Below are 22,501 nucleotides of genomic sequence, written 5' to 3'. Positions count from 1 at the left end.
TGTGGTGTTTTTACCGGAGATGGAGTCGCTCCACACGGTTTACACGTTATCTTATTTTTCGACGTCAGAGGAGAAATATATCACCTCTCTCTCTCTCTCTCCCCTCTCTCTCTCTCTCCTCTCTCCTCTCTCTCCCTGCTGAACACTGTGGAGTTAACTTCCAGTCGAGCTCCGTAAGTAACGACAGGTTAATTCCTGGGTTTTGTATTTAACCGCACTGCGCTGCTGCAGGAGAGACGGGTACTGATTGGATGACTACCCCGCTTGTCCCGCCTCTCGACCTTCGCTAAAGTAAGCAGTGATTGGATCTCCTCCTTACTTGTCACTACCTTTTTACAGAACTAAATCAGTTCTGATTGGATTTCGTCCCTGACAAACATTTTCGTCTCGTTTTTATTTTTTTAATATTGTTTTTATTTAGTTATCGTCTCGTTTTTGTCTTGAAAAAAAGCTTAGTTGACGAAGACTATGACGAAAATTATTCCTCAACGAAATGAACACTGATTCTAAAGCAGTGATTGGTCGATCTCCTCTGATTTACTCTCTTAGATCTCTGAGATCATCACCCCACAATTTGCTGGCTGGATCTCAGACTCTTCTTTATTCTAAAGGGGAACTCTGGTGTGAAATTAAATAATACAGCGCTTTTAGCCAAAGCTCCCAACAGGCCACAATGCTAGGAGCATAAAGTTACCTGTGGAAAGAAATCACTATTTTTACACCATTAATAAGCCTAAAGCTGTTTCACACTTCATGAGTAGAATTCAGAGAGCCCTGATGTTTAAAAAAATAGGCACAGAGAAATTTTAAAGTGATCAGAAAGTTTACTAACTGTGATTTTTAGTGTTGATAATGCTGAGTTCCCTTTCACTCACAGGGTCTCGCATCACTAATCTACTCATCAATGATGTTCATAAACATCAGGACCTCAGAGCATCTAAGAGCTGTGTGGAAGGAAGAACCTGGATTAGAACTTTCAGAAGAAGAGTGGAATCATGCACTGTGAAAAGTTTAAGGTCCATCACTGTTTACATTTCAGTAGAAACAGAACAGCTTACTTTTATCTAAGTGTTGATAATCTTGTAATAGGTGTTATAAAGCTCTATGAAATTAGAACATGTATGTTTGGAAAGTCCTGTGTTTATCCCTGTATTCAGTCATTTTATTTACTTTTTATTATTTCTTCTTCTTTATGTAATTGTGTAAAATTCATGCATTGTATTGTTGCATGTATTTGTAAATTCAGACCTGAAAATGTATAAATCAAGTAAAAAAAAGACTCAGGACTCAAATACTGCAACTCAAATACTTTATTAAATACGTAGGGGTACAGTGGGTTCTCTAAACGAGCAGATTCAACACCAGTAAACAGCAGCCAGAGAAAATCAACATATCATAAACGATATATATATATATATATATGGTACATATTACTATATATATATATATATATATATATATATATATATATATATATATATGTATATATATATATATATTAGGGGTGTCACGATTTCGATGTTTCATCGAAATCGATGGAAATTATGTCATGGTCTCGAGCCTCAAAGTGAAAAAGAGGATGGACGATCCCTCCCTCTAAGCTACGCTAATGGTGCAGCACACTGTAGCCGACGCCGCGGACATTGTGACTGATAAAGGGATTTATGTATCAGGTGGTTAGGTGGGCGGACTGTATAGGTGTTGGTAGATGGTATGGTGTCTTCCTGGTGCGTCGGTAAGAACGCAGAAGAGTCAAGAATGAAGTTTAAGGCAGTTTAATGAACTTGAAGACAGCACAGTAATACAGGGTCAAATTTGGCTTTACAGATGATCGCAAATACGTGTGTGTGGGTGTGTGTATGTGTGTGTGTGGGTGTGTGTATGTGTGTGTGGTCTAAGAAAGGAAGGAAGCAAAAATATACAAACTCTGTGTAAATAAACAAACTCTGAAATAAATACATCCAGGCTGGTTATTTAAGGCACAACTAGCTTCCATTGGAAATCTATAAGGCTGCTATATGCTGGGGAAACACTGCCAACTGGTGGCAAACACACGGTCATTACACATAATACTGGCGCCCATTAAACAGCTATTACAGGCGTGAAAACCTCCACATTAAAACACACGATGGTATTTAGGCTATACTAACACAAATGACAGCTATTAGCACTTTAAAAAGAACAATTAAGGCTTAATGAACTGAAAATAAGGCTCTACAGATTACAAACACAGTCGCAGAAATATTCTACAAGGCTCTACATTACTTTCAGTTTCACTTTCAGGCTAGCGAAATTACACTATCAAAATGGACTAAATTATCAAACATTTAAACATTAAACAGGACAAATAATACTCACAAATCTTCAATGACGCACACAAGGAACAAAATTTGACTTTAGAAGGTAAATGAAATGACTCTTCACGGAGAAACGTGGAGCCAAACGTCCGTAGCACTCTGCCTGGGAGCAGCTCTCACTGACTGAACTGCCCCTCACTCAAGACACGTGAACACTGAACTTCCCGCGACATGTGAGGAGGTAATGACGAGCTCAGAATCTTCAGCGCAGCCAATGGCCTTTCTAACAGTGACTGCTCAAAGAGCAGCTCTTTCTCCAGAGAATGTGAACATTCTCATCTTCTTAAAGAAAAACTTAAAAATATATAAAAATAACAGCTGTTTTGTTTAGCCTCAAATATGTTAATAGTTTTGGTACCTTAAGGAGCATCTTTCTCTCAGATAAAGTTAATAATATATCTTTATTAAAGAAAAAGTCTTAAAATCTTATTTTTCATGTTTAACTGTTATAGTAGGATAGAGTTCAGTTTGTTAAGGCTCTAATTGTTCTATTATTTTGTACATGACTGTTCCTGTATTTTTTAATTATTTATTTTGTTATGTTGCACATTGCTGTTTTAATAGTGCACACTGCTGTTACCAAAAAAAAGCCACTAGATGGCATTACATATATATCTTAATTAAATTATTTAAATTTGACCATTAGTGTCTAATGTGGTGTATTACAGATCACTTGTAACACTTTGCATCACTTATATCAAGCTCACCTTTTGAAATAAGATATTGTAAATTTGATGAATCAAACCAATGACTGACCATAGACTAATCTAAAACTGGCATAGGCCTCTCTGCTGTAAAAAAAAAAGAACAAAGAAAATCGATAATCAAATCGAATCGTGATCCTAAAATCAGGAATAAAATGGAATCGAGGATTTAGAGAATTGTGATATATATATATATATATATATTACAATAATCACTAACAGTGTGCTGAATGATAAAGGAATAAGGACTTTTTTGTGATTATATATATTTGTTATTGAAAGAATGTAAAATACAGTTTATCAACACACACTATACACACACACTACACACACACACACTCACTATACACACACACACACTATACACACACACTACACACACACACACACACTACACACACACACACACACACTATACACACACACACACTATACACACACACTACACACACACACACACTCACTATACACACACACACACTATACACACACACACTCACTATACACACACACTACACACACACACACACTCACTATACACACACACACACTATACACACACACTACACACACACTCACTATACACACACACACACACTCACTATACACACACACACACTATATACACACACACACTATACAAACACACACACACACACACTATACACACACACACACACACATACATACGAACACTACACACACACTATACACACACACTATACACACACACACACTACACACATACACATTCACTGTACACACACACACACACACACACTACACACACATAATACAAACACTACACACATACACACATACACTGTACACACACACACACTCACTATACACACACACACACACACACACACACACACTCACTATATACACACACACACACACTATACACACACATTCACTGCGCACACACACACACACACTATAAACACATACACACAGATAAACGTACACATACACAGATACACACACACACTCACTATACACACACACACACTCATGTGCACACACACACACTGATATATACACACAGATAAACACACACACACACACACACACACTATACACACTATACACACACACACAGGGTTATTCTATATTACACAGAGTCACTGAGGAGCCATAACCAACCCCAATCCCTGCATAGAGGGGCTGAGTAAAGGTGGTGTAGAATGTGTGTAAGTGTGTGAGAGTGTGTGAGTGTGTATCAGAGGAGACTCTGTAGAAGGACAGAGTGCCGGAGGGACAGTCCACATACACTCCTACTCTCCTACAGTCGGAGGGACGAGTGGAGAGAACAGTGCTGTTATTATTGTGACAAACAGAGTATCTGTAATCAGTGCAGCTTAGACTCCAGGAGTTTATATTCCCTCCAAACTTACAGTCTGATCCTCCTCCTTTCCTGCTGATGGTTTTATAACTCAGAGCTACAACAAATTCTACTCCTCCATCTCTCCACTCAGCCTCCCAGTAACAGCGTCCAGTATCACCAGTTACACCAGTATCACCAGTTACACCAGTATCACCAGTTACACCAGTAACACCAGTTACTCTCTCTCTACTCAGAACCTGCGGATACTCATCAAATCTCTCTGGATGATCAGGATACGACTGCAGCTCCTCTCTCCACTCCACCGTCCTGTTCTCCTCACTCAGAGAGAGACCAGGGTTTACTGTGTTTAGATCCAGTGTGAAATCACAGCCGTCTGAAAACAAGAACACACACATTACACACACATTACACACACATTACACACACACTACACACACTACACACACACTACACACACATTACAGACACTACACACACACTACACACATACTACACACATTACACACACACACACTACACACACATTACACACACTACACACACACTACACACATACTACACACATTACACACACACACACAAACTACACACATTACACACACACTACACACACTACACACATTACACACACTACACACACATTACACACACATTACACACACTATACACACATTACACACATTACACACACATTACACACACATTACACACACTACACACATACTACACACATTACACACACATTACACACACACATTACATACACATTACACAAACTACACACATTACAAACACATTACACACACACTACAAACACTACACAAATACTACACACATTACACACACTACACAAACACTACACACACATTACACACACTACACACACTACACACTACACACATACTACAAACATTACACACACACACACTACACACATTACACACACATTACACACAAACTACACACACTACACACACACACTACACACATTACACACACTACACACACATTACAAACATTACACACACATTACACATACACACTACACACAATACACACATACTACACACATTACACACACATTACACACACACTACACACATTACACACACTACACACAAATTACACACACACTACACACACTACACACACATTACAAACACTACACACATACTACACACACTACACACATTACACACACATTACACAAACACTACACACACTACACACACTACACACATATTACACACATTACACACACACACTACACACACTACACACATACTACACACATTACACACACATTACACACACACTACACACATTACACACACTACACACACATTACACACACACTACACATACTACACACACATTACACACACTACACACATACTACACACATTACACACACACTACACACATTACACACACATTACACAAACACTACACACACTACACACACTACAAACATACTACACACATTACACACACATTACACACACACTACACACACACATTACATACACATTACACACACTACACACACATTACACACACTACACACATTACACACACACTACACACATACTACACACACATTACAAACACACTACACACACACTACACACACTACACACACATTAGACACACATCACATTACACACACATTACACACACTACACACACTACACACAGATTACACACACTACACACACATTACACACACATCACACACACATTACACACACGCACACAGACACTACACACACTACACACATTACATTACACACATTACAGACATTACACACACTACACACACACTACACACACACATTACACACACTACACACATTACACTACACACACATTACAAACACATACATTACACACACATTACACACATTACAAACACATTACACACGCTACACACATTGCACACACATTACACACACTACACACACACTACACACACACATTACACACACTACACACATACTACACACACATTACAAACACATACATTACACACACATTACACACATTACAAACACATTACACACGCTACACACATTGCACACACACTACACAGACTACACACACTACACATACATTAGACACACTACACACATACTACACACATTACACACATTACACACATACTACACACATTACACACACACTACACACATTACACACACACTACACACATTACACACACTACACACACATTACACACACATTACACACACTATACACACATTACACACATTACACACACATTACACACACTACACACATACTACACACATTACACACACATTACACACACACACTACACACACATTACATACACATTACACACACTACACAAATTACATAAACATTACACACACTACAAACACTACACAAATACTAAACATATTACACACACTACACACACATTACACACACTACACACACTACACACACACACACTACACACATTACACACACACACACACATTACACACATTACACACACATTACACACACACTACACACACATTACACACTACACACTACACACATACTACACACATTACACACACTACACACATTACACACACATTACACACACACTACACACACTACAAACACAAACACTACACACATTACACACACTACACACACATTACACACATTACACACACATTACACACACACACTACAGACACTACACACATAACACACACATTACACACACATTACACAAACACTACACACACTACACACATTACACACACTATACACACATTACACACATTACACAAATTACACACACTATACACACATTACACACATTACACACACACTACAAACATACTACAAACATTACACACACACTACACACACTACACACATTACACACACACTACACACACTACACACACATTACAAACACACTACACACACATTACACACACACTACACACAGTACACACACATTACACACTATACACACATTACACATACACTACACACACACATTACACACACACATTACACACACATTACACACACTACACACACATTACACACATTACACTACACACACTACACACACATTACAAACACACTACACACACAACACACACACTACACACATTACACACACACTACAGACATAAAACACACATTACACACAGACGACACACATTAAACACACACACACATTGCACACACACAGTGTGTGTAATGTGAGTGTGTAGTGTGTATGTGAGTGTGTAGTGTGTGTAGTGTGTGTATGTGAGTATGTAGTGTGTGTATGTGAGTGTGTAGTGTGTGTATGTGAGTGTGTAGTGTGTGTAGTGTGTGTATGTGAGTGTGTAGTGTGTGTAGTGTGTGAATGTGAGTGTGTAGTGTGTGTATGTGAGTGTGTAGTGTGTGTATGTGAGTGTGTAGTGTGTGTAGTGTGTATAGTGTGTGTATATGAGTGTGTAGTGTGTGTGTAGTGTGTGTATGTGAGTGTGTAGTGTGTGTATGTGAGTGTGTAGTGTGTGTGTAGTGTGTGTAGTGTGTGTGTAGTGTGTGTAGTGTGTCTATGTGAGTGTGTAGTGTGTGTACTGTGTGTAGTGTGTGTGGTGTGTAGTGTGTGAATTGTGTGTAGTGTGTAGTAGTGTGTGTAGTGTGTGTGTAGTGTGTGTGTATGTGTGTAGTGTGTGTAGTGTGTAGTGTGTATGTGAGTTTGTAGTGTGTGTGTGTGTAGTGTGTGTGTAGTGTGTGTAGTGTGTGTGTAGTGTGTGTGTAGTATGTGTGTAGTGTGTTTAGTGTGTAGTGTGTGTGTAGTGTGTGTAGTGTGTGTAATGTGTGTAGTGTGTGTATGTGAGTGTGTAGAGTGTGTATGTGAGTGTGTAGTGTGTGTAGTGTGTGTATGTGAGTGTGTAGTGTGTGTGGTGTGTAGTGTGTGTGGTGTGCAGTGTGTGTAGTGTGTAGTAGTGTGTATGTGAGTGTGTAGTGTTAGAATAACAAACGATCTACTTATAGCCGCCGACCAAGGCTGTGTTTCCCTACTCGTACTTCTCGATCTGAGCGCAGCCTTTGATACAATAGATCATACTATCCTTTTAGAAAGACTAGAGAACATGGTCGGTATAACCGGAACTGCCTTAGCATGGTTTAAATCGTACTTAACCGATCGCTATCAGTTTGTGAGGTTAAATGATATGTCTTCCAGTTATACCAAGGTAAGATATGGAATTCCACAAGGCTCTATATTAGGACCGTTATTATTTACATTATATATGCTCCCACTGGGCAAAGTTATTAGTAAACATGATGTGAATTTTCATTGTTATGCGGATGACACGCAGCTCTTCATATCAGCCAAACCTGATGACAGAATGAGATTAAAGAAAATCGAGGATTGTGTAGAAGATGTAAAATCATGGATGTCGCACAACTTCCTCCTATTAAATAGTGATAAAACAGAAGTTCTCCTATTAGGCCCCAAAGCTGCTAGAAATAAATTATCAGACTTAATGCTAAATCTGGCTGACTTCTCAGCCACCCCTGGTTCAGCAGCTAAAAACCTTGGAGTTATCATAGATTCAGATCTAGCATTCGATAAACACATATCTAATGTTACTAGAACAGCTTTTCTACACCTCCGTAATATTGCCAAGCTAAGAAATGCCCTATCACTGCATGACGCAGAAAAATTAGTCCATGCCTTTATTACCTCAAGGCTAGATTATTGTAATGCGCTACTGTCTGGATGTTCCGGCAGTAACTTAAATAAACTTCAGCTAGTTCAAAATGCTGCAGCCAGGGTCCTTACTAAAACTAGAAAATTTGACCATATTAGTCCAGTACTATCAGCACTGCACTGGCTGCCAGTCAAATTCCGCATAGACTATAAAATTCTCCTGTTAACGTATAAAGCCCTACACGGGCTCGCTCCTGAGTATTTACAAGACCTCATCTCCTGTTATGAACCACCGCGATTACTCAGATCTCAGGGTGCTGGTTTATTAGTAGTTCCTAAAATTCAGAGGAGCTCTGCAGGAGGAAGAGCTTTCTCTTATAAAGCGCCTCAACTCTGGAATAATCTCCCCGAATATGTTCGGGACTCAGACACAGTCTCAATCTTTAAGTCTAGACTGAAAACTTACTTGTTTAGTTTAGCTTTTGGTAATTAATGTTTTTCCCTTTAGATAAGGCTGCAGATCCAGGGGTTCATGGACAGAGGGAATTGTGGTAAACTGAGATGCTGGTGCTGCTGTTCTCCCACTGCACACGGTCACTCAGGTTTGTGGACGGTGGAGTGGGTGGATGCTGGTGTTTCAGGGTGCCTCCATGTCTATGTTACCTTCTGGCTCTCTGCCTTTAGTTAGGCTGTTTTATTCAGTTCTGCCGGAGTCATTTGCCACACTCTGATAATGTTTTAATATTCTCAGTTTTGCAAAAATCCAGTCAAAACTAATTCCATCTCTCTGCTTTCCTCCGAGTTACTGACTGCCCACCTGTCTGACCCGATACCGATGTTGGACCCTCAGGCTCTCGCGTCTCCTGTCCGGCCAGACTGATGGAAGTTTCTGAAGTCAGCTCTTCTCCACCACCACCACAGATCAGCTGCTCATCATCCATCTTACTCTCCACTACAGATTACATCCAAGCCATTAGTGGCGCTATTACACTCCTGAGTACATAAAACCTATATGGATGTATAAAAGACTTTTTAAATTTTAATTTAAAAGCCGTTTGACCAGTGGTAGGATGGTCCCCCCTCAAATGTGAGTCTTGGTCCTCCCAAGGTTTCTTCCTCCTCCTGCAGCTCTGAGGGAGTTTTTCCTTGCCTCCGCGCTCACTGGGGGTTCTGTATTCTGTATTTTCTATGTTTAATGTTTTGCCTGATTCTTTGTCCTGTAATCATGTTTCTGTAAAGCTGCTTTGTGCCAACACCTGTTGTAAAAAGCGCTATACAAATAAATTTGATTTGATTAGTGTGTGTGTAGTGTGTGTAGTGTGTGTGTGAGTGTGTAGTGTGTGTGTGTGTGTGTAGTGTGTGTGTAGTGTGTGTAGTGTGTGTGTGTAGTGTGTGTTTTGTGTGTAGTGTGTATGTGAGTGTGTAGTGTGTGTGTGTAGTGTGTGTAGTGTGTGTGTGTAGTGTGTGTAGTGTGTGTGTGTGTAGTGTGTGTAGTGTGTATGTGAGTGTGTAGTGTGTGTGTAGTGTGTAGTGTGTGTAGTGTGTGTGTAGTGTGTGTACTGTGTGTAGTGTGTGTAGTGTGTAGTGTGTATGTGAGTGTGTAGTGTGTGTGTGTAGTGTGTGTGTAGTGTGTGTATGTGAGTGTGTAGAGTGTGTATGTGAGTGTGTAGTGTGTGTAGGTGAGTGTGTAGTGTGTGTGTAACATTTTACATATCGTGCAGCCCTAGTACACACACTACACACCCTACACACACTACACACACATTACACACACTACACACACATTACACACACACACTACACACAATACACTCACACTACACACACATACACTACACACACATCACACACACTACACACACATTACACACACACACACACACACTACACACATTACACACACACACACACACTACACACACATTACACACACATTACACACACTACACACATTACACACACTACACACACATTACACACACATTACATTACACACACATTACACACTACACACATTACACTACACACACATTACACACACAACATATTACACACACATTACAAACACACTACACACACATTACACACAATACACTCACATTACACACACATACACTACACACACACTACACACACATTACATACATTACACACGCTACACACATTGCACACACACTAGACACACATTACACACACTACACTCACATTACACACACACACATACACTACACACACATTACACACACATTACACACACACTACACACATTGCACACGCTACACACATTGCACACACTACACACACATTACACACATTACATTACACACACATTACACACACTACACACATTACACACACATTACAAACACACTACACACACTACACTCACATTACACACACATACACTACACACACATTACACACACTACACACACATTACACACGCTACACACATTGCACACACATTACACACACTACACTCACATTACACACACACATACACTACACACACATTACACACACATTACACACACACTACACACATTGCACACGCTACACACATTGCACACACTACACACACATTACACACATTACATTACACACACATTACACACACTACACACACTACACACACATTACACACACATTACAAACACACTACACACACTACACTCACATTACACACACATACACTACACACATTACACACACATTACACACACTACACACATTGCACACACTACACACACATTACACACACATTACACACACTACACACATTACACACACATTACACACACTACACACATTACACACATTACACACACACTACACACACAACACACAAACACACACACTACACACATTACACCCGTGTGTGTGTGAGTGTAGTGTGAGTGTAGTGTGTGTGTGTGTGTGTGAGTGTAGTGTGTGTGTGTGTGTGTGTGTGTGTGAGTGTAGTGTGTGTGTGTGTGTGAGTGTAGTGTGTGTAGTGTGTGTGTGTGTGTGTGAGTGTAGTGTGTGTAGTGTGTGTGTGTGTGTGTGTGTGAGTGTAGTGTGTGTAGTGTGTGTAGTGTGTGTGTGTGTGTGTGTGTAGTGTGTGTGTGTGTGTGTGTGTGTGTAGTGTGTGTGTGAGTGTTGTGTGTGTGAGAGAGAAAACTTACATTTCTTTAATCCAGGTTTGATTCTGATCTCGCCTCCATGTTCCATTCTAAACACACACACACACACACACACACACAAACACACACAAATACACACACAAACACACACAAACACACACAAACACACACACACACACACACACACACACAGATCAGCAGGGTGTGAGAGTGAAATGCAGAGTTTCTCTCTCTGGGTTTATATTAGTGAACATGGTGAAGGAATATGAAGTTCTGGATTTTCCTGATACACAATAATTAACGTTAATCCTTAAGAAGAAACACTCACTCCTTTATAACACCATTAACACAATTAGAGAAACCAGAGCCTCAGATTTAATTTTAATATCTAATAACAGATTCAATATGCTGTCACACTTTAGCTTGTTCTTTTATTCCCAGCCTCTAGGGGGCGTGAGGGAGAATTATAGGGTCTCTGTTTAGAACAGGTGAAGAAGTAAAGGCTGAACCATAAAGATCCAGCTACAAAGGAAACATGGAGTCTTCAACTTTTAACCAACAAACATGTGGACTTTACTTTACTCTAAACTCTGATGAGCTCAATCCATTTTTAAACACCTGAAACGCTGTGATTTATGAATAACGTACATTGAGGGTTCATCACGCTACAAACTCTGTAGTCCAGAACTCTATGCAAAACCTTCCAGTCTACAAGACCAAGTCTGAGAATGGGCGAGGTTCAGTGAAAACCATTCACAGGGACCATCTGCTACCTAACGGTCAGTGTGTAAGAATCCCAAGAGCTGGATAAGACAACCAACCAGTGTGTAAACCCACAGCCAGAGCTGAGACTTGCCATAAGAAAGAGGAAGAAAGTTTAGACCCAGAGCACACTACAGACTCAGATGCTAAATACTGTCCTGCTTCAAGACGTCATCGTCTCTCAAGGCTATATGCAACTGTGCCAGCAGACCTTGTGCAACCAGACAGTGACACTTCTCCTAGTGAGGAAGCAAGTACTGTTGATGACTGCTCATCAGATGATGACAACTCTGAGCAAGAGTTTCAAAGAATGAGTGAGCCAGAGTCTGAACAAGATGTAGATGTTCATGATCCTAGAGATGTAACAGTTTTAGAGCCTGACCCAGAAGGAGAAGCTGACATGAACCTAGCTGTAGAGACAGTGCAAGCTGAAACTAGACCAAAGAGAGTAGTAAAACCTATTGTCAAACTCACATATGATCAGCCAGGTAGTTCCAAATATTAGCCTCTTACTATTATACATAGAGGGGTGATAATCAAGATTATTCTAGATTACTCTAGTTCAAGTTTGTGAACTAGAATACGTATACCCTTATATTTCATTATTTTTATTTGTTTGTCTGATGAGGACATCCAGACGTTTGAATGGGGCAGGTTGTAGCCTGGTATAAAAAATATAATAGACTGTGTACACCCTTATATTTCATTATTTTTATTTGTTTGTCTGATGAGGACATCCAGACGTTTGAATGGGGCAGGTTGAAGCCTGGTATAAAAAAATATAATAAAATGTATTCATTGTTCATATTTCATAGGAAAGATAAACAATGTTTTTTTGGGGTTTGTTAAATTTGTTCCTGTTCCTTTAAGAGCAGAGTTCCCCGCAGAGCTAGGTTGAAATGTAATAGCTGAACATGTGCTTTGTTTCAGCATGTTAGATCTATTTTAAGCTCATTGGCCAAACAGCTGTAACTAGCAATAGTGGCACTCTGGGGGCGGGACTTGGAGAGATTGAGTGAGTGAGTGAGTGAGTAAGAGAGAGAGAGAGAGAGAGAGAGACGGAGGGAGACTGAAACAGAGGAGCAGCAGACAAGAAGAGAGAGTTCTGCGAAGTTGTGGAGAGTTTTATGTTGTGTAGTTACTGAAAATTAGAATAAACTGAGTTTGTGTTCAGTGAACAGCTGACAGTAAACTAGTTTAAAAGACCACAGTAGAGCATCTTTGCTGTGTGCATGTACTGTGCTGAATCTGCTACACCTGCTGGCTGTAGCTGCTAGCTACACCAAGTGTGGAGGACTGCTCTACCCTGCTTCATGGAGGAAGACACTTTCGGCTAGCTTGCTGTTTCTGTTGTGAGTGAAAAGGCCATTTTAAGTTTATTCAGCCACCACGCACACAAGCAACGAAACAGACCTGCAACAAAGGTGGGTGTGTCAGTGAGCGTGCTTGTGTGAATGTCTAGTTTAATTCAGACATTGGACATTGTTTGCTTGTTATTACAAAAGGGAAATGTCTAAATCAGGTTATTGTTAATATTGTATATTATTATTATTATTTTATTGTAAAAGTAACTTTATATTGGCATATACATTTGTATTTTTGTTTACATTTCAAGGGTTAAATTTAAGTTGCGCTGCAACATTATTAGACCCATTACTCTATCATCACTGCTAATTATTCAGATTCAAGCTAGGCTTAAAAGTATAGTAAAGAAGTTTGTCATTTGTCAAGAGTTTAAAAAAGAAACCACAGCCCCTTGTTTTAGAAACCTCCATCAGGAGACATTGGGAAGGAAGTGAGGGTGCTACAATTAGAATCCAGAACAGTAAAATGTTGTGGCAGTGCAAGTTTATGACTGTTGACAGGAATCTGTAGCAGCACAGAAAACACCTAGAAACTGACGTGATATTTCAATCTTGGCTTTTACATGCCAATGGAACTGTTGTGACCCACAAACAAAACACCAACCTTTCTAATTATTTTACCAGCAGTTTGTCTTAACTTCTTTGTTGTAACTTCATCATCACATAATTTAATATTTAATGGTCTCGAAGAACAAACTACCAGTATATAGTAACAGTATAGTAATAAAAATGTAATACCTGAGTGTCTCCAGTGAGCAGTGTGGATCCTCCAGTCTGGCAGAAAGCAGCTTCTCTCCAGACTCTCCTGGGTGGTTGTAGGTCAGATCCAGCTCTTTCAGGTGGGATGGATTTGAACTCAGAGCTGAAGCCAGAGAAGAACAGCCTTTTTCTGTGATCATACAACCAGATAATCTATAGAGAGAAAATTAGAGTAAGTTATTAACAGAGAGAGAAAGAGTGACAGTGAAAAAAAGCGAGTTTAAGTGAATGTAATTTAGATTTTTTTACTAGAGCAGTCTCTGTTCTATGATTTGGAAGAAATATTGACTGGAATTTATCAAAGCAGTTAATGGAACTAGGAACTGGGTGGGCAGAGTGAGCACGACATTTTCAATAAGTTTACCTGTAAAAGGAGGTTAGAGAGGGATCTATAGTTTTTTTGATTATTCTTGTGAGTAATGGATTACAAACTGCAGTATTCAAAGACCGAAAAAAATACTCATGGATAATGAGTCTTTTAGCAAAAGATCCCTTTTTAGATATTTATAAAAAAGATTTAATTGTATTAATTTCTGGTAGGGGAGAAGGCAACAGGATGATGACTTTAGGCCTAACACAATTTGTCAAGGATTGTGCTGAAATGAAGCAGCATCAGAGCAATCTCTGTTTGGAGGGGAGTGACCTTATTTGATGGATCTGAGGTTGTTATGTTCTGTCTGATTTCAGTAAAATAGGTGGCAGATTCATTGCATTTGTTAACTGACAGGAATTCACAATCAGTAATTTTGGAGGGATTAATAAGATGGTCAACAGTTACTAAATATGGTTGCTGAGCACGTTTTTATTGATGCTGTTGGAAAAAAGGACTGTCTGATTTGTAGTCAAACCTATCTTTCTTCAAGATCTTTAAGCTTCAACATGAAAATTCACTTAATTTTACTTTAGCTTTTAGACAAAGATATTCTTCTATGACATTTCCAGTGGATATCATTGGCCTTACATACTATACAATAAGAACATGATTTGAAGATATTTTTTACTAGAGCAATTAGATTCCTGTCACTCCAACACCACTGACTCCTATTCTGTAATTTTCTGATAGTTAAATCGATAGTGCATCAGCTATTTAATGTAACGATTGGACTGTGCAGTGTGGCACTTGTTGCATCTGCAGTCAAACAAGCTTAACAAAGATTAGCTTAGTGGGATAAAGATCCACTAACACAAATGAAACTTTTAAAAGACTTGTTAACTTCATCTTTAGTCATGTAGTCAGTCCCTTCTTTCACACTGTAAAATTAAGAAAAGCATATTGTCATTAACTGTCTGGGCTGGAATGCTGCTGCTAAGTGTGGCTTTTTTGTTTAGCTTCGGTTTACCCCTCTCTGTAACATCATAACTCTATATAACCCAGTCACATGATTGTATTATTTTGTGGTATTACTCCTTACTGCCTCCTTTACTTTATCTTATCCACAGATGTATGTGTATAATGTTTCCATGTAGGATGTCAAAGCTTTTTTAGTTTTTAGTGGTTCAAAAGAAAATTTGATTTCCTGTCTGTAAGGGGAGCTCAGTAGCTATAAATACAATTCTTTTCATATTACTTTATTTTTTACTCTATTTTGAGCAGTCACTCAAATCCATCCTTCAGATTTGTGTCATTAGCATCTAAACTTCATAAATGGAATTTCAGTCATCTAAAATCAACCATGTTAACGTGCTACATTTAGATAGAACTTGAAGCTTGAGCAGAAAAAAAACAATTGTTCAACCTGTTTTGGATTGTATTGGACAGTTTTGTTCTAGAACATGTAGAGAGTAATGAAATTACAAGATCAGGGTTAAAGGAACCACTATACTAATACTAGTCAAAGAAAATACATTAACTAATAAACAGAGAGCTCTAGTTCCACAGGATGATCCATTTTTCTGTCACCAACATGGACATTCAGCTCATCCATTTCTGAGAGACAGATTATATTCTTTAACTGGGTTAAACATTTGGAAGTTAGAGTGTTTAATCCTGCATATCACCACAGAGAAAATGTTTAGCAAAACTAATTGGGAGCATCTGTAAGAAATGTATTTTTTCACTTTCGATTATTGTGTGCCTAAATAAAAAAATCTTTGGCAGATATTTGTATGAACATCATAAAGATGACTGGAGAGAGTCATCCGTTGATTGGCTGGTGTTCTCTACACCTTTTGTGTTTTGACATATAATATTATATATTATATATTATATATATTATAATAAATGTGAATATTATATTTTCACATTTATTATTTAAAAATGAACCAACTCACTTGAGAGTCTGCAGTTTACAGTGTGAACTCTGTAGTCCAGCAGAGAGCAGCTCCACTCCTGAATCTTGCAGGTCATTGTTACTGAGGTCCAGCTCTTTCAGGGAGGAGTTTTCCAGCTTTAAAACTGATCCCAGACTTTCACATGTCTTTACTCCAAGATTACACAAAGCAAATCTGAAAAATGAGATAAACCACAAATGATTTTATAATAAATGTAAAGTTTATATAACACAGTTCTGTAATTTTCCAAACATACATTGTCATTACTTTTGCACATAGCAAAATTTGGTAAAAGAAAGGCTGGATCTTAAAGGGATGCCACTTATTGGTATGAAAAATCTGACTGGCTGACGTCACATTCTGATATGAGATGCGTACTTCATCATGGACTTTTCACTAAGGCCAAAACCATTGTTTAAAAAACTTATAACATCATTATTGAGTCATCATGGAGAGTACATATACTTAATGCCAATAAGGCTATTTTCATACAGCTTTGGGAAAGCGGCCTAAATCCAAATGTCAGATTCCGTGTGCTTTTTGCCATTTACACTGCCACACAAATCATTCCTTTGTAACAGGTTTGCAACAGATTTTGTCTTATGTAGCCTAAGTTACCTGGTTTTGTTAATGTCCGATAGAGACATTGACAAAATGACATAAGCAAGATTAAAGAACAGGAAATGTAGATAAAACAGTAAAATCACAGTAACATCTCTGCACCTTATCTTTACCACACACATTTCATTTGTACCATATTGGTACTGTCTTTTCTGTGAAATTGTCTCATGTGTGCTGTATTTATTGTATTGTCATAGTTCTTTTTTGCACACTCGATTCATTTTTGCACTTTATGTTTTCTATTGTATTGTTGTTCCATATTGCACCATGGTTCCATAGGAACTAAATTTTGTTCCCCATGTACCTGTACTCAGATGTATTGACAATACATCACACAAAGCTTTGCCAAACATTCACACAAAGCAATCCAGACTGTTCTCATACAGAGTTCCCCAATGGTGGAACAAACTACCTTCCACTACCAGATCAGGAGAATCTCTCGCTATCTTTAATAAACTCCTGAAGACAGAGCTCTTCAAAGAGCACTTACTCTCTTAACACCTCTAACACACTAACTACTTCTAACCTCATTTCCTTCTTCCCCTCCTTCACTCCTCTATCCTATTATTCCCCTTTGTCCTCCTTTTATCCCTATCCGAAGATGTTTTACCTTTAAACTTATTTTACATTGTACTTGACTATTGTAAGTCGCTTTGGACAAAAGCGTCTGCCAAATGTAATGTAATGTAAAAATGTAATGTAAAAGCCACGGACTCTTCTTTTAATTTGTTTCCTTTTTTAACCTTTGATTTTATTTATTTTTTCCTGCAGCCATGCATTGTGCCCTTACATTACACATTATTAAAACAAAAACATCATAAACTAAGAAAAAAACTTTCAATACTGTCATCATTTTCTCATCTACTCCCCTGAATTCCAATCTGCCAATTCAGACAGAGTTGCAATGCCACAAATTTCAGTACCACATTGTATCAAATGTATCAAATTTCAGTACCACATTGTGAAGTGGTCTATATTGGAGCAAAAAAATTCAGATTTTGTGACAAATGACACCTATAAGGAAAAGGGTTTGGGATACATTTTCCTATGTTATGTAGCCACGTAGAGTCACAGACAAAATGATATGACCAATATTTAAAAGGCACGGATATAGATAAAACAATAAAATCACTGTGTAAGGCATAACCTCATCACCCCAGCACCCACCCTATGCATTTCTTTTAGTTAAGCCCTGACTTCTATTACCCTTTAGTCTGTTTAGAATAAAGTGACAGAATCACTGACCTTTGAGAAACAGGTAGAAATTGAGAAATTTTGGGATATGAACCACGCCTCAAGTCCCCAAGCTCCTCCCCCTGGTCCTTCTCAGGTGCTTCTCACCTTCGTGACTTTCGACCTCACACGTGACTTTCGACCTCGCACGCCAGCACCTGTCGAACCTGCCGCCCTGAACCTTGAATCTGGTTGCCTCGAATTTCGAACTGTTCTCTGACCTCTCATCCTCTGCCGCTCTCATCGCACTCCAAGCTGCGCTCCGTGGTCTCCTCGGCTCAGCTCGTCAGATACCCTGCCCAGCACGTCACCTGCCGGACTCTACTCGCTGATTCATGATTATTCATTCCCTCAATCTATTTCACTGTTAGATTGAATTTATTGTTCCCTCTATTTATTTATCATTCCCTCGATTTATTAATCATTCCCTCAATCTATTTCACTGTTGGATTTTATTTATTGTTCCCTCAATTTATTCATTGTTCCCTCGATTTATTAATAATTTCTGCAATCTATTTTACTGTTAGATTTAATTTATTGTTCCCTCTATTTATTCATCGTTCCCTCGATTTATTAATCATTCCCTCAATCTATTTCACTGTTAGATTTAATTTATTGTTCCCTCTATTTATTCATCGTTCCCTCGATTTATTAATCATTCCCTCAATCTATTTCACTGTTAGATTTAATTTATTGTTCCCTCTATTTAATCATTGTTCCCTCGATTTATTAATCATTCCCTCAATCTATTTCACTGTTAGATTTAATTTATTGTTCCCTCTATTTAATCATTGTTCCCTCGATTTATTAATCATTTCCTCAATCTGTTTCACTGCTAGATTTATTAATCATTCCCTCAATCTATTTCACTGCTAGATTTAATTTATTGTTCCCTCTATTTATTCAATGTTCCCTCGATTCATTAATCCTTCCCTCAATCTATTTCACTGCTAGATTTAATTTATTGTTCCGTTTATTTTTTTGTTGTTCCCTCGATGCATTATTCATTCTCCTTTAATCTATTTCACTGTTAGATTAATTTTATTTGTTCCCTGTATTCATCGTTCCTTCGATTTATTAATCATTCCCTCAATCTATTTTGCTGTTGGATTAATTTTTTTCCCTCTTTTTATTCATCGTTCCCTCATTTAAAAAATAAAAAAATAAAAAAATATATATATATAAAAGTCGCGGCCACTTCAGCGCGGCCCTCCCCGGCTCTGGACGTTCCCGCCGTTAATCACAGCCCTCCCCTCTTCCCACATGGCGTTTCCAGCGTGGATCTCGTCACGTCAGCTCTCCTGTTGCTTCCACCTCCCTCGCGCTGCTTCCCCCATCTCCGGCTCCAGCCCGCTCCATGTCTGAATGGACCGTCGCTGGATTACAGAAGGTCCTGAGGAAGAAGACTCATAAGAAGACAGTCTTCTCTCTCCTGCTCACCTCAGACGCCGCCATCCGAAGGTCCCCTGTGCGGCTTCCTGGAAGCCGTGATGACGTCACCTCAGCCCCCCCAGTGCCCCCTGTTCCCGTTTCCTCTGACCGCCCCAGGCCGTCCAGCAGCTGACCTCATTTTCTTTTCGTTCCACTCTCTCCTCAGGTGCTCCGTGTGTTCAAGCTGCTCTGCCTCACTTCCCCACTCCTCGGGTCCACGACGGCTCCTTCTCCCTCTCCACTGCAGCTCCTGCCCCGCCTCCAGCTGGTGCCCGCTCGTTCTGCCCACCTCTGGTCCAGCCATCTCTACGCCAGCGAATCCTGCGAGGTGCTGCATTCTTCAGTCGACGCTTCTCTCCGCCTGCTGGTTTCATCCCTCTTGGCGTCCGCGTTCTTCGCCTGGGCGCCCCTGTCTGCAGTGATGACCTTGGTCCCTGCCTGTTGCTCTAACTTTTTGGGGACTAAGCTGGACTCTGTATACTTCAGGCTTCTCTTACTTGATTTTTTAACAATCCTGTCTTACAAGCAGCAGTTTCTTACTTCTCAGTCAATCGCAACATCGTGCAAGACCCGCCATCAGATGCCAGACCATTATTGGTTCCCATGTAATGAACAGACGTCAGGCCAAAAGGGACAATCAGACCACCTTAAACTTCATGAGATCTACCCCTATTCACAGCCGAAGGACCAGAAACTTCGAACTCAGATGGGAGCAAGTGTCGTACCCTAGACGTTGTTTTAGATATTCATGGTCGTCACATTCCCTTGTCAAGAGAAGAAAACTCACCGTGCCACGAAACCTTTCGAACTCCCATTCAGTCAAACATTATACTGGTCTGCTAATTGCATTACGAGGACGATGCTAACTCTGTATGCCATCTACTATAAAGACCTTTTCGCTCATACCACCCCTAAACGCCGTTAAATATCTTATAAAGTTCTGCTGAAGACCTCAGACTCTCACTATCGCTTATCTCACTTCCAGTTCAGATTCGGCGGCTGTTCCTCGCGCTTTTTGTCTTTTTGGTGGGACCTGGCTTGAGAACCGTCTCAAGCTGTTCTGAACTGTACCCCAAGTAACATCATCACAGTTCCCCTCCCCGCATCGTGTAGGCGGGGTTCATTATAGCAAAGTGTTGTTAAGAATTAACTAAATTTTGGGATATGAACCACGCCTCAAGTTCCCAAGCTCCTCACCCTGGTCCTATATATATATACCTCCCAGGTGCTCCTCACCTTCGTGACTTTCGACCTCACACCTGCCTCCACCCCATCACCACCCTCATCTTTATCACTCATCTTCGTTACTCTCCTAGGTGCGGGGGGGGGGGGGGGGGGGGGCCTGGCTTGAGAACCGTCTCAAGCTGTTCTGAACTGTACCCCAAGTATCACAGTTCCCCTCCCCGCATCGTGTAGGCGGAGTTCATTATAGGAAGAGGTATAATATACAAATAATGTGTAAATAGACAGGCAAAGAATAGAAAACAAAATTTAACTGTGAAAAACAGTAAAATTATTCACACCCCTTGAACCCTTTTTTTTTACATTTGTCATCTTAAAACCGTAAAACATATTTTATTGATATTTTAAGTGATAGACCAGCAGGAAGTAGAATGTAATTGTGAAGTACAATCAAAATTAGTTTTAATTTTTTTCAAATACAAATAAAAAAAATTGCAAAATCATTCTCCACTAAGCATGAATATGGGGACAGAATACTTTTGCCCCTTCACAGTTTTTAGTTTTTTTGTTTCACATTTTGAAAACCATGTACTGTTTCCATTGCACTTCACAATTAATGTGCCACGTTGTGTTGTTATATCACTCCAAATCTCAATA

General features: G+C 39.4%; 1 protein-coding gene across 1 annotated transcript in view; it reads right to left on the bottom strand.

The window, feature by feature from the left end:
• Positions 1–4,188: 4,188 nt before the first annotated feature.
• The window catches only part of LOC111197509 (NACHT, LRR and PYD domains-containing protein 12-like), a 592,302-nt gene continuing 573,989 nt past the window's right edge, over positions 4,189–22,501 (bottom strand). The window contains exons 13-14 of the mRNA XM_049479820.1: positions 4,338–4,785; positions 4,189–4,231 (exon numbers count right to left, since the gene is read on the bottom strand). Coding sequence (XP_049335777.1) covers positions 4,189–4,231; positions 4,338–4,785 — 491 coding nt within the window. The remainder of the gene's footprint in view (positions 4,232–4,337; positions 4,786–22,501) is intronic.

This window comes from Astyanax mexicanus, chromosome 1, assembly GCF_023375975.1.
Source record: "Astyanax mexicanus isolate ESR-SI-001 chromosome 1, AstMex3_surface, whole genome shotgun sequence".
In the NCBI taxonomy this organism is placed as follows: domain Eukaryota; kingdom Metazoa; phylum Chordata; class Actinopteri; order Characiformes; family Acestrorhamphidae; genus Astyanax; species Astyanax mexicanus.
This window is presented reverse-complemented; position numbering and strand designations above follow the sequence as displayed.